This window comes from Megachile rotundata, chromosome 1 (genome assembly GCF_050947335.1).
Source record: "Megachile rotundata isolate GNS110a chromosome 1, iyMegRotu1, whole genome shotgun sequence".
NCBI classification, from domain to species: domain Eukaryota; kingdom Metazoa; phylum Arthropoda; class Insecta; order Hymenoptera; family Megachilidae; genus Megachile; species Megachile rotundata.
This window is the reverse complement of record NC_134983.1, coordinates 15,715,498-15,729,764: the sequence shown is the minus strand read 5'-3', so window position 1 is coordinate 15,729,764 and position 14,267 is coordinate 15,715,498. Positions and strand designations below refer to the sequence as shown.

The following is a 14,267-nucleotide window of genomic DNA, read 5'->3' as shown; positions in this document are numbered from 1 at the left end:
TATTAAATATGTTGGTTTTATATGTATGCCCATACATGTTGAATTATTTCGTGAATTTATATGAAGTTTCTTTAAATTAATTCTTCAAAAATATTGCTGACCTCAGGTGACATTTAACTGCATAGACGTGCGGCCATTATTTATGACATTATTGGTTGTGGATCAAAATAGAATATTAGTGATATTTGCTAGTAAGCGACTAATAATATGCTAGGTGCATTGAAATATTCTATAAATTAATAAATGAGCTCCAGAGTTATAAAAGTGCATTATTTTCCAATAAAGTGCCAGTAAAAATTGTTCACAAAATAAATGGTAATGATAAATGAATAATGATACACCCGGTATAAGTTTGGTTCGTTCGCGACAAACAATAGCCAGGCGTACTCGTGGATCGGGTTGGAGTACTAAAACGTGGACTCGGCGAGGGTTTAGAAAGGGTGAATTGCAGCTACGTGCCCCCGCATACGAATCATCCCCCGCGCCCTCTGAAATGCCGTTGGCTGCCTCGAGGACCCCTGAAACCGTCGGCGTCGCCTCGAATCTAATGGATTGCACCGATACTTATGGTCAAATCGCGACCAACAACCCTTGGAGACCAACGCCGCTCATTACCATTCCGCTTGGATTGCTTCAATGAGCGCTTTTGATAAGCAGAAACGTTCTGGCGAAGACGTAAATTAGGCGCCGCGAAAATTATTACGGTTGCTAAGTGAAAAAGAATTTTCTTTGAGAGACGTGACTTGCCGCTTCATAGAAAGTTTTACTTTACATAATTAAATGTTCGCATTTGGGTAGAAACATTATCAATTTTTAGGCGAGCTTGTTCAACGATCTAGCGATGGGTATGAGTGCAAAATTTTATGTCGTGAATGTACTTTGCTGTTGTAATTGAATTTGTGGACTTTATATACTTTATATACAAGTTTTGTATTTTTAGGTGAGTTGTATAAAGCTGATAGTTTAAGTTGATAGCTTCTGAGATTGAAAAGTTTTGACAATTGCAAAGTTAGAAAAATGTGATTGAGACATTTAGCTATTGGAGAGTTGGGTAATTTGAAAGTTTAGCAATTCACAAACTTGGTAACTGAGAAATTTAGCAATTCACAAATTTGGTAACTGAGGAATTTACCCTCTGTAGAATTTAATAATTGAAAAATGCAATCCCTTATCTGACCATTCAAAATTTTGATAACCAACAAGTCCTGCAATTCGAAAGCCCAGAAATTTTCCCCTGATCCTTTGCGTCCAAACCGAATAACCTTTGCTTATAAACCGAATCGAGCTTCAAAAACAGTATTTTGGTAATCTGTAGGTAAGCCAAGGTTTCGCAAGTCCAACAGTGTTATCTTAGGCAACAGTTGAGCAGTTGGCCAGCGATTCGATTCCGAATCGCGTATAGATCGAAAGCTTAAGGTCGACCGTTTCTCAATTAACTTACTCGGCCGCAAACGCAAACGGAACCATGAACTTTGCCTGTAACTTTCAACAGGATATTCCCCGTAATTCCTGTTGCTCGAGTTTTAAGCTGCCTTAACAGAGGCTTAAAGTTTCCGGTGAGATCGTGCTTTACGTGTACTTAGAGATTACGAGGACGCGGATGGCCGATTCTGGTTCTGGAAACCGAGAAATATCACGCGTACCTGTTTCGATCTGGATTCCGTTGTTTACCTGTTGTCTGAGGGGACAAGAATTATGGGAGGGTTTGGTTAAACGTTTCTGTTCACTTCGGTTTCGATTCCTATTTGTATTTAAAGGTAAGGTAGGCAGGATGAAGGGAAACATTTGTTGCAGTTGTATTGATGAAGCATTGTGATCTTGTATCGTCATAACCTAGTTTAGTATCTAAAATCTAAAACCTTGTTTACTATTACAATCTTGTGTTGTTTATTAAGTTAACTCCTTTACTGTTAAGTTAACTGCAAAATTTAGTTATAAAATACTTCATGAGATACGTAATTAAAATTTAACAATAATACACCTGCCAACAACCTAAGACATATGCTCCCACTATAAATTTTACGAAAAATAAGAAAGGATTACATTTCTATTTTTTAACTTAAAAAATTAATAATTCATCAGTGTTAACGAAATGAAGTTTTAAACTGCCATGTGCATACATAGAACATAGTTAACTTTAATTAATAAATGATTTTACTTTTTAAACAAGATTTCGCCTTTTTAATTTTTCAGCCAGAATTAAGAAATGCCTGTGACATGCGACGATGCGACATGTCTAACGATATTTGCCTTGGTCCTTGTTTTCGTTGCGCTGTATATAAAATTGCTAAATTCGTTAGAGCAGTTGTTGAAAGAGAATTGTTTGCTGTTGCAGGAGAGTTTGGAGGAACGAGTGCAAGAGTTGGAGCAAGCGTTGCAGGCAGAACGCTTCGCTGCACAACGAGATCGAGCGACGATCACGAAACTGCAACGACAGATCAACAAGGTAAGTTGAATTAAGAAATATTTCTATCGCAGATAATAATAACAATAATATAATATATTATATATATATAATATTTTTTTCAATGTTTAATATTTTTCATATATTCAATGTAATATTCAATATTTTTAAAAATATTATATATAACATTTTATATTATATTTTGTATACATATAATAATATATTATGTGTTTTATATATCTTTAATAATATTTTTGAATGATTTGAACTTAAATAGCAACGTATAATAATATGAAGAATTGAATCTAAATAAAAGTAAAACAGAAATACAATTATTTCTAATAAATTTTGATCAAACATTTAATTATTAATATTTCAAGTACCAATAATTAGAATCATTTTAATATGCAATATAATTTTGAAACGATATATGAACAAAGAATGATTAATGTTATCAGAATAAAAGCATATGACATGTATGTATTTAGCCATAACAGAAGATTAATTATGAAATAAAAATTTCCAATAAATAATGACTCCCTCGACACAAAAAAGTATTATAAAAGCAAATAAATTTTCGTGACCATTTATTCCGGACGATCCCGTATACAAGATTTTAATTCGAAATTGTGGTAGGAATCGCGACAGCGGAAGAAAAGTAATATACAACCAGAGTTCGCGTTGCTCTGTTTCTGACATGTTAGGCCCTCTTCCAACACCCCGCGTTTACAGGCTTATAAAATATCCTGACAAACACAACCGCCGCTAAATGGGGGATTTAACTGAATATATGACGGAGGATTGGAGATTTGGGAATCTGGGATTTTGGGAGATAGAGACATTTTTAAATTTTGTAATTTGGGGATTTGGGTGGTGGTGATTTAGATTGGGGTGAATTAGAGATATGAAAGGTTGGAATTTGGGGATTTAGGAGGTTGGGAATTTTTGGAAATTTGGGGAGTTAGGAGGTTGGAAGTTTTGGGAAATTTGGGAATTTAGGAGGTTGGGAATTTTTGGAATTTTGGGGATTTTGGAGATTGTAAATTTTTGGAAATTTAGGAGGTTGGGAATTTTTGAAATTTTGGGGATTTTGGAGATTGTAAATTTTTGGAAATTTAGGAGGTTGGGAATTTTTGGAAATTTGGGGATTTTGGAGATTGTGAATTTTTGGAAATTTGGAAATTTAGGAGGTTGGAAATTTTTGGAAATTTGGAGATTTTGGAGATTTTGAATTTTTGGAAATTTGGGAATATAGGAGATTGTGAATTTTTGGAAATTTGGGGATTTTGGAGATTGTGAATTTTTGGAAATTTGGGAATTTAGGAGATTGGGAATTTTTGGAAATTTGGGGAGTTAGGAGGTTGGAAGTTTTGGGAAATTTGGAAATTTAGGAGGTTGGGAATTTTTGGAATTTTGGGGATTTTGGAGATTGGGAATTTTTGGAAATTTGGAAATTTAGAAGGTTGGGAATTTTTGGAAGTTTGGGGAGTTAAGGGGTTGGGAATTTTGAAAAATTTGGGAATTTTGGAAATTTGGGGATTTAGAAGGTTGGAAATTTTGAGATTTAAGAATTTGGGAATTGGGATGTGAGAAATAGGAAATTTAGGAATTGGGGATGTAAGATATAGGAAATTTAGGAATTGGAGATATGAAAAACAGATATGTAATACACTCAACCAACACTCAAAGAAATAAAAGATATCTCCTGCAATTTAAATAAAATATAATAAATTACCAACTATAAAAATATGACAATCAAAACTTGTAAAAAGATAAAAATTCTCATTCCTACAATTTCTTCCTTGCTATCAGAAGGTCTTACTACCAAGACCGACAAAAAAGAAAGAAGAAACTTCAATGAAGTCCTATCGCGACTGTTCGTAAAGTTTCTTACAACCTTCTAGGGAATTTCATTGAACTTATTTGAATTTTTAGCTGTCTTACAAAGATACGGTATAAGTAACAGCGTATAACTTTCAAACAATTTTCAACGATAAATAACAGCCAACTTATACGAAGCTACTTCTCAAGTGAGTTTACATTTTAAGCTTCTCGAAGACCCTTGAAAAAAAAACAATTGAGTTAAAACTACTTGTTCCCCCCTTTGATAACATCTTCAGTCTCTTGTCTGTCGTAATGTTATTTCGAAACCTTTTCTCTTTTCTTATGCGGTGTCATTTGTTGACTTTGATTGCTTTTTATTATTTTGAATCCTTGGACGATCATATTGAGAAAGAAAGAGTTAAAGAATACATTAAAGAAAGCATTTTTTTATCATTTTTTGTTGCATTCGAAAGGGGATGCATTTTTGTGATGCATTTAAAAAATTGATCAATTTTTTGTGTTAGATTAAAAAAAGGATTCAATTTGAATTTACACTAAAAAGACAGTTCATTTTTTATGGTGCATTAAAAGAGAATTGATTTATGTATTTTATTAAAAAAAGTGTTCATTTTTTGTGTTGCATTAAAAAAAGGATACATTTATTTGTTGCCTTAAAAAAACGTTTCATTTTTATGTTGCATTAAAAAGAAGTTCATTTTTGTAGAATTAAAAGAAGTGTTCATTTTTCTGTCAAATAAAAAAAATATTCATTTCGTGTTGCATTAAAAAAATTGTACATTTTTGTGTTGCATCAAAAAGAAGTTGATTTTTAAGTCTCACTAAAAAGAAGTTCATTTTTTGCAGCATTAAAAAGAGTGTTCATTTTTCTGTCACATAAAAAACAATCCATTTTCGAGTTGCATTAAAAAAGAGACTTCATCTTTGTACCGCCTTAAAAAAACCATTGCTGTAAAACGACGAATGGAATCCATAACCCGTGTAAGTTATTTTAACGCCACTCGAACAACATGTGAACCGTACACTAAGTGATCGTCGAGAAAATAACCTATTATTTGTAACGAAAGCAGGGCTGGCAAGATAAAATTGCCTGGGGTGGAGATCACAAGGGGTCAGATCAGATGAAAGGGTTATTCAATTATAATTTCGTGCCCTTGTAGCTATCGTTGCATCTATATTGTTGCAATCTATACTATCTTTGCATGCAACGTTCAAAGTAAAACGTGTAATAAACGTTTTGATATCTTTTTACTATTTATAGAGGTTTTTGCATTTTTATTATTGCAGTTTGCACTTTCTCTTCTTCTTGTACAACGTTCAAAGATAACACTAACGATCAAACACAAAATGTTTAAATATCTCAATTTCTCGAGTGTCATACTTTTTACATTTTAAAACAGCAGTCTTCAAAAATTCTAAAGTGCATCAATTTTTCAAGTGTACAATACCAAAAATATATTCAAGTGTACGTTCAAAGATGACACTAATGATCAAACACAAAAAATATTTAAATATCTCAATTTCTTAAGTGCCATACTTTGTACATTTTAAAACAGCCATCTTGAAAAATTCTGAAGTGCATCAATTTCTCAAATAAACAATACCAAAAGTGTACTCAAATATACAACGTCCCAAATTTATTATCTTCTACTTAAATTACTCTCAAACATGCAATTTGAATATATAAAAATTAATTTAAAAACTTGAATATTTAAAACCATATAAATCACTAAATTAAAAAATCTACAAATAAAAATAAAAATTGAGTTTAATAAAACCAGCACGTAACCCCTAATTAAATTACCAAATCACACGAGGTGAATATTTAAAAATTACTTTAAAAACTTGAATATTTAAAACCATATAAATCACTAAATTAAAAAATCTACAAATAAAAATAAAAATTGAGTTTAATAAAACCAGCACGTAACCCCTAATTAAATTACCAAATCACACGAGGTGAATATTTAAAAATTACTTTAAAAACTTGAATATTTAAAACCATATAAATCACTAAATTAAAAAATCTACAAATAAAAATAAACATTGAGTTTAATAAAACCAGCACGTAACCCCTAATTAAATCACCGAATCACACGAGGTAACGTTTCACGCCAGCAACCGTGAGAATCCCCTTATCTATGCACTTTTGCAGTATCATTATTCCGAAACACTGGCTGCGAATGCTAATGCCATTGAAGCTATTAGTAAGCGTCAGTGTTAAACAATCAACAACTCGAACAATTGTGCAGCCTTGAATATGAATTGCCCCGTCTTCGTGAACTTCGCAGACATCGGAACTTCCTTCCCTTTCGTTCTTCTTTGTTCCCCGTTGATTGCGTCCTATGAATTTCGCTGGCAAGCTCGAAACAGCTCCTTTTTTATCCGACAAAATACAATAAAGTCCCTGTGCAGATTCAAAATTCGACTCCTTTGTGAATTTCACGAGTAGAAAACGTAGAAAAAAAGACAAAGACCGTTTCTTCGCCGAATTAACGGTCCGTGAAAGTGAAATGAATACGCTGGTCAGAGAGGGCGCAGCCCTTCAGAGAATACCGATATTGTTCTGCGTGGATTCTTGGGAAAATGGTAATGCAACGATATTACCCATTATGTGCAACGGTTGACGTAGTGAAGTTTTTCTTCTGTTGGTAAAAGTCACGAAGGAAGATTTTAGAAAATTGTTTTTATGGACTCGTGTAGTTGTGATGGAATTTATTTTAATATTCGTTTAGGTAAATTCATTTTGGGGGAGTATTTAAGGAACATTATTAGGAAATTTGGGAATGTTGCAAATTGGGGATGTGGGAAATTAGGCATGTAGAAATTTGGGGATGTGGAAATTTGGGGGTGTGAGAATTCGGGGACATGGGAATTTGGGGGTGTGAAAATTTGGGTACGTGGGAATTTGGAGATGTGAGAATTTGGATATGTAGAAATTAGGAGCTGTGGAAATTTGGGGGTGTTGGAATTTGAGTATGTGAGAATTTGAGTATGTGGATATTTGGGAATGTGGAAATTTGGGGGCGTGAGAATTTGAAGATGTGGGAATTTGGATATGTGGGAATTTGGATGTGTGAGAATTTGGACATGTGGGAATTTGGATGTGTGGGAATTTAGATGTGTGGGAATTTGGATGTGTGGGAATTTGGATATGTGGGAATTTGGATATGTGGGAATTTGGATGTGTGGGAATTTGGACATGTAAGAATTTGGATATGTGGGAATTTGGATATGTGGGAATTTGGACATGTGGGAATTTGGATATGTGGGAATTTGGATGTGTGGGAAGTTGGATATGTGGGAATTTGGATATGTGGGAATTTGGATGTGTGGGAATTTGGACATGTGGGAATTTGGACATGTGGGAATTTGGATATGTGGGAATTTGGGGATGTGAGTATTTAAAGATGTGGAAATTTGGATATGTGAAAATTTGATAACATATGAATTTGGAAATATAAAAATTTAAAATGTGGAAAATAGAAAATTGGAAAATTTCTATGTGTAAGAAGGTTATAGAAATTTGTGCATATAAGAATTTACTCATGCAAAAATTTGAAGTCGTAAAAATATGATCTAATACAGAATTTTAAAAGTTAACGTCAAGGAGAAGAAAAGCTCGACAGAGGAATGCACAGTCGAAGAATCAAGAACGAGAAAGGGAATCGTAAAGGGATTTTCGCGACATTCGCGTAACACGGTATGCACTTCGCATTCTTGAAACGCATTCTTCGGTATCGGAACGCAAAACAACCGAATAAACAAGCAACAGCGAATGGCAGCATTTCGCAGCAACGCGACAGGAAAAGCTTCGTCTTCTCGCTCTTCAGCTGACACCCGTTTCCTTTTCCGCCATTTCCCGGTGTCTCTCAATATTTTACTGCGAGATAAACACCATGTTGCGTTTCTGTTTGAATTCTTCTTTGCTCTTATTGCGAGGAACGACTAAATATCTTTCCTTGATCATGTTCTTCAACCCTCGTGGGGGTGGAAACGATTTCCGTTTCTGAAAAACACGGGCAAAGTTATGGGATTAATTGGAAAGCTGCGAATTTGCTCAAACATCGTTTATGATGTTTACTTTTTTAGAGTGTAAAGTTTCATCTGGAATATCAAAGTTTAATCAAAGTTTAAAGAGACTCGTTATTATTATAAGAAATCATGATCAGGTAACTTTTAATCTTTTTAAGATTATTTAAGATTAAATTTGGAAATCTTTAGTATGTTATAATAATATTGAACAACTTCTTAATAATTGTTTATTGGAATTCATTCATCAGAATGAAAATTACATGTAAATTGTTACAGAGTGCAAAATGTAATCATTATTAATAATACACCTCAGTAATTAACTTGTTAATTCTAATTACCATCATTACCTGTAATCATCATCTAGAAAAGTAATCACTAACATCTCCACTCTGAGCTCACATAACCTCCAAGGACTTCGTTCTACAATCTTCCATAATGTTCACTTATAATCCTAACCACATACCTAACCTAACCATATAGAATTTCCTGTAACACATCAAAAATTCCAGCACCAACATAATAATAAAAATAAACCCAGCAAAAGTTCCAAAGTTGCGTCAGAACTACCCTTATTAATAAACTTTACCGACAGTCGATAACGAAAAATAAAATTCCACAAACTAGTTTATCGAAAAACGAACAGATACTAGGTATTGTCCGATAGCGAAGTTCACTGGCGAGAAAAAAGAAAGAAACAGAAGAAAAGTTTGTTTTAGGCGGTTAGGAGCTGTGGGACAGGGAAGCAGTCTGCCGTGAAGGCGAATCCGGCTCTTCTTAAAACTCACCCTTCGTCCTCGTACTTTTCCCTTCCGTTCACGGGGCTCGCCCTTCGCTTCTCTTCTCAGTTAGGTTAATGGAACGCATTGCCGCAAACGGCAGGAAAGTTAAGGCCGTTTCCGATTGCAAATGGACCGAAGGCAAATCACACCGGCGACGGTTCGTCGAGTTCGGGACCCAGGTACACCCGGAGGCAGATCTACCTTTAGGGAAAGTTCGGGAATTTAGGGTTTTTTGCGTTGGGAAATTTAGGTTTGAGGAGTTGGGACGTTTAGGAGTTGGAAATGTGGAAATTTGGAATTTGGAGATTTTGGGGGTTGAAATTATGAAAACATGGAATTTAGAGATTTTAGATTATGAAAATGTTAAAACAAAGAGTTTGAAGATTTTAGGTTATGAAAATATTAAAACAAAGAATTTGGAGATTTTAGGTTATGAAAATATTAAAACATAGAATTTAAAAATTTTAGGTTATGAAAATATTAAAACACAGTATTTAAAGATTTTAGGTTATGAAAATGTTAAAACAAAGAATTTGGAGATTTTAGGTTATGAAAATATTAAAACAAAGAATTTGGAGATTTTAGGTTATGAAAATATTAAAACATAGAATTTGTAGATTTTAGGATATGAAAATATTAAAACATAGAATTTGTAGATTTTAGGTTATGAAAATATTAAAACATAGAATTTGTAGATTTTAGGTTATGAAAATATTAAAACATAGAACTTTTTGATTTTAGAAATTGTAAATATACAAATTTAGAATTTAGACATTTTAGGTTATGAAAACATAGAATTCTTTGATTTTAAGATTTGTAAATATATGAACTTAAAATTGAAAGATTAAACAAATTTGAGAATTTCAAAACGCATATTTCATTGAAAAATCCTCAAACAAGAAAGCTAGCAGTAAAAGTAGGTCAGCATCAAGGCAGAAGCATATCTTACGAAATTACAACGGCAGAATTGAAATCGCGCATGTTCCTTTATTCCGAAACGCGGAGATGGCTATCGCAAAAAGAAATCCAAGATCGTAGATATTTGTCGAAAGTAGGCCACGTGTTCGAGCGAATTTCCCTTATCCCCAATGACTGTGCTCCCGGTGTTCGTGCTTTAAAGCAACTTTATGGACAAGCTCGAAATTCGAGCGGAGGCCGAATGGCCATTTTACGCACGACCAACACGATATCACGGAAAAATGAACTTACGAACGGTGAAATGGACCGACGAAACGGAAAGGAAGGAAGTTGGGTGTGTATCGTATAAGGGATAGATAAGATACGTAACCATTTGCACCGTAACATGCTAGGGGTTGTAAAAGTAACAAAAAAATATCAGATCGAATGGGCTTATATTTTCTTTTACTAGATAGACCAATATACATTTACTTATTGGAGCAATGTATATTTTTGATGGGGTTGATTAAGATTTAAAATAAAATTTATGAATTTTCTGCATTTTTAACCCCTTATTTTAATCACGTGGTACATACAGTGATTGAATTAATTTAAGAAAGGAAGAAGATTTCTGACAGGGTTAATTAAGATTTAAAATAAAATTTATGAATTTTCTGCAGTTTTAACCCCTTCTTTTAATCACGTGGTACATACTGTACATACAGTGATTAAATTAATTTAAGAAAGAAAGAAGATTTTAATATTCTAAAATTATGTAGCGTCTGTTCTATAAACGGTTTGGATTCCAATTGTACTATATTACAGATTATACTATTATGATATCATCCTTGATGACACTGTGTTAATAATGTAAGGTGCGTTCTTTCTTACAGCAGCAAACATGTTCTTGACAGTACAGATATGTCTGACAGGAGAAAAGTAGCTACGTGATCGGGTTGCAAGATTCTAACAGGAAACTGATGTACGTGGATACGGCGATCGTTCGAAAGGGCCAAAGATAAAGTTAATTGAATGGCTTGGTCCTGGCGTGAACTACCATTCTGTCGTCCGGGTTACTGCGTTTGTGGTCAGAATCATAGAGGTACTTCCCTATCGGAATGATTTATGTCCTGGTCTCGCATCTTGGGTACTAAGTGCTTTGGGTCTTCTTTATGAGATGAAAAGGAACTATCTTTGGGATATTTAGAAATTTGGGAATTTTTACCTTGGAGAGGTTTCCAGATTTTGGGGTTTGAGGTTTGAGGTTTGGAGATTTGGAGGGTTGGAGGTTTGGAAGTTTGGAAGTTTGGAAGTTTGGAAGTTTGGAGATTTGGAGGTTCGGAGGTTTGGAGGTTTGGAGGTTGGGAGAATTAGAGATTCAGGAATTGGGAGATTGGGAGATTGGGAGATTGAGAGTTTTGCAAACTTGAAGATTGGGAGATTTGGAGATTTGGAAATATGGAGATTTGTAGATTTGTAGATTTGTAGATTTGGAGATTGGGAGTTTGGGAGATTGAGAGATTGAGAGATTGAGAAATTGGGAGATTTGTAGATTTGGAGATGTGGGGCTTTGATAAAAATTTGAAAATCTAACAATCTCGAAATTTGAACTTCTGAAAATATAGGATTGAAAATTCAGTAATCTGGATCTTCCAAAATATATAAATTTAGAAAATTCCAATATATACCCAAAAACCTCTATCTCACCAAAATTCCCCTCACAGACCACCAATTTTTAAAGTTCAACAATTTTCCCAGATTTTCCACCCATTTCAAAATCATCTACCTTCGAAAAATCGATAAGTTCAGCCATGTGATCCTCACGTCCCGTAATTTGCCTCCAATAAAGGTTTCTCTCGCAAAGGTTAAAGAACCTACGAAGCTGCTTGTCCCCGGTCGTTCCCTTGTGCACTGGCTTCTGAGCTTTTCGAAGTGGAAAACCGGCCGTCGCGACGGCGCCACGCATCCACATCCACGTCCCCGTAGAAACGCGAAGTACACGCGTGTAGAGTCACGTTCGATACAAGTCGTTGTCCGTTGGTGACACGACAGTGTGTGGTCGTTGCTCTGATCTATCGTAACGTGTTACCGTCGAAATTGTCTTCCTAAACGAGAGTTGGCCTAGGTCGATTACCGTTCCAGATGGCTCATTGTTACGCTCATGCGAGGGTGCTGATCATACCCGGAACAGTAGTTTCGCTATTCACGACAATATTGACTGAATCGTTTTCGTTTATTGGTCGCACGCGTTCCTCGTCGCGTATACTCCGCGAATTGTTGGATTTATTTACGGTCAGTGTCCCGTGGAAATTGTATTAAAAGTAAACAGGACAATCGATGCGTAATGGACAGCAAGATTTGAATAGGACGATATGTAAAGTGCTTTATGGATGGCAATGGAAAAACGACGTTGGTGTTTCATGTATTTTGTACATGGTTTTTTATTGTAACACTACGCACTCTTTTTAATGGTTTGAAGGTTGGGAAGATATAATGCTTGTGAAGCTTGTGACTCATATGTGCAGAAAATTGATTTTTTGAATTTCTACTGAACTTTTTCTGATTTGGAAATGTGGATGTTCTCACATTCTCCAATTCCTGCATTCCCCAAATCCCACATTCCCCAATTTCAATATTTCCCAATTCCCACATGTCCCAATTCTCACATATCCCAATTCTCACATGTCTCAATTCCTACATTCCTGATTTCCACATTCCCCAATTCCCACATTTCTCAATTCCCAGATGTCCCAAATCCCACATGTCCCAATTCCCACATTCCCCAATTCCCACATTCCTCAATTCCCACTTGTCCCAATTCCCACATGTCCCAAATCCCACATGTCCCAAATCCCACATGTCCCAAATCCCACATGTCCCAACTCCCACATGTCCCAACTCCCACATGTCCCAACTCCCACATGTCCCAACTCCCACATGTCCCAAATCCCACATGTCCCAATTCCCACATATCCCAATTCTCACATGTCCCAATTCCCACATTCCTAATTTCCACATTCCCCAATTCCCACATTCCCCAATTCCCACTTTCCCCAATTCCCACTTTCCCCAATTCCCACTTTCCCCAATTCCCACATATCCCAATTCTTACATGTCCCAATTTCTACATTCCCCAATCCTCAAATCCCCAAAATCCAAAATTGCAGAAAATTCCCATAATTTCTCCTATTTCATAAGCACGCAACAACATATAGATTTAAAACCTAAGAATACTAGACATCTCCGTCCTCACGTACATTTGAATTTCCTTCAATAAGCAATAAAAGAAATAAACGCACTAAGCCTGAACGTGGAGAGAGTTCTTTGTCGAGGCTGTAATGCAAATCGGCCGTTTATCACAAGGTAGCATTCTATTCGAGATTTGAATGTCGCCCGCTGAGCGGAACCGCGAGTACCCGGGGTAACATCCGGTTTACGCCCCCGCAGACTGGCCCCGGTATAATAATGATTATCCTGTCGTCCTGCGCATTAAACTTACGACTTCCCTGCGCCGCCAGCGACTTTGCCCGCGTATCCTGGCTCCGTAGGGACCACGGTACTCATTAAAGGGAAGATGAATTCATTTCTTCGATGATGTATGAGCCCTCCATCTATTTCGATCACGACATTTAATCCTCGAGGCCGCCTCGTGCCGTGACGGATGAGCGGGCATTGATCATGTACGTGCGTGTGTCGTGTCAATTGAATGTTATTCTATTGTAATAAGGTGTTTGCGATATTTCTTTTGTTTGGTTGTTTTTGGAGACGTGGTTTTAGTGAGTGGGTTGAGGTATATTGTTGATTAGAGGATATTCAATGTGTCTTGTGGATTAGAAGTAATTTTTGGGGAAGATGGTATATTATTTTAGTGTTTCATGAATTCTGCTGTTCAGCTGCAGTACTAGTCTGCTGTTGTATTATGCAGTCGTAGTATTGTACAATTGCACTACTATTTTATTGTTTTACTGTTCTAATATTCCACTATTCTGCGGTCCCATTCTTTCAATATTCTACAATTGCATTACTCTACAATTCCACCATTCTACAATTCCACTGTTCTACAATTCGACTTATCTACAATTCCACCATTCTACAATTCCACTATTCTTCTATTCCACTATTCTAGAATTCCACTATTTTACTATTCCACTATTCTACAATTCCACCATTCTACAATTCCACTGTTCTGCAATTCCTCTTTTCTACAATTCGACTAATCTACAATTCCACCATTCTACAATTCCACCCTTCTACAATTCCACTGTTCTACAATTCGACTGATCTACAATTCCACTATTCTAGAATTCCAC

The 14,267-nt window shown here is 35.5% G+C and overlaps 1 protein-coding gene across 7 annotated transcripts in view; it reads left to right on the top strand.

Annotated features, from left to right (window-relative positions):
• The window catches only part of LOC100876384 (uncharacterized), a 365,375-nt gene that overhangs the window by 272,435 nt on the left and 78,673 nt on the right, over window positions 1-14,267 (top strand). For all 7 annotated transcript variants that reach the window (XR_001097441.2, XM_076535030.1, XM_012297792.2 and 4 more), the window contains exon 5: window positions 2,336-2,446. Coding sequence is in view for 6 of the 7 variants with exons in the window: in XM_076535030.1 (XP_076391145.1) it covers window positions 2,336-2,446 (111 nt within the window). In the remaining variant the exon portion in view is untranslated. The remainder of the gene's footprint in view (window positions 1-2,335; window positions 2,447-14,267) is intronic.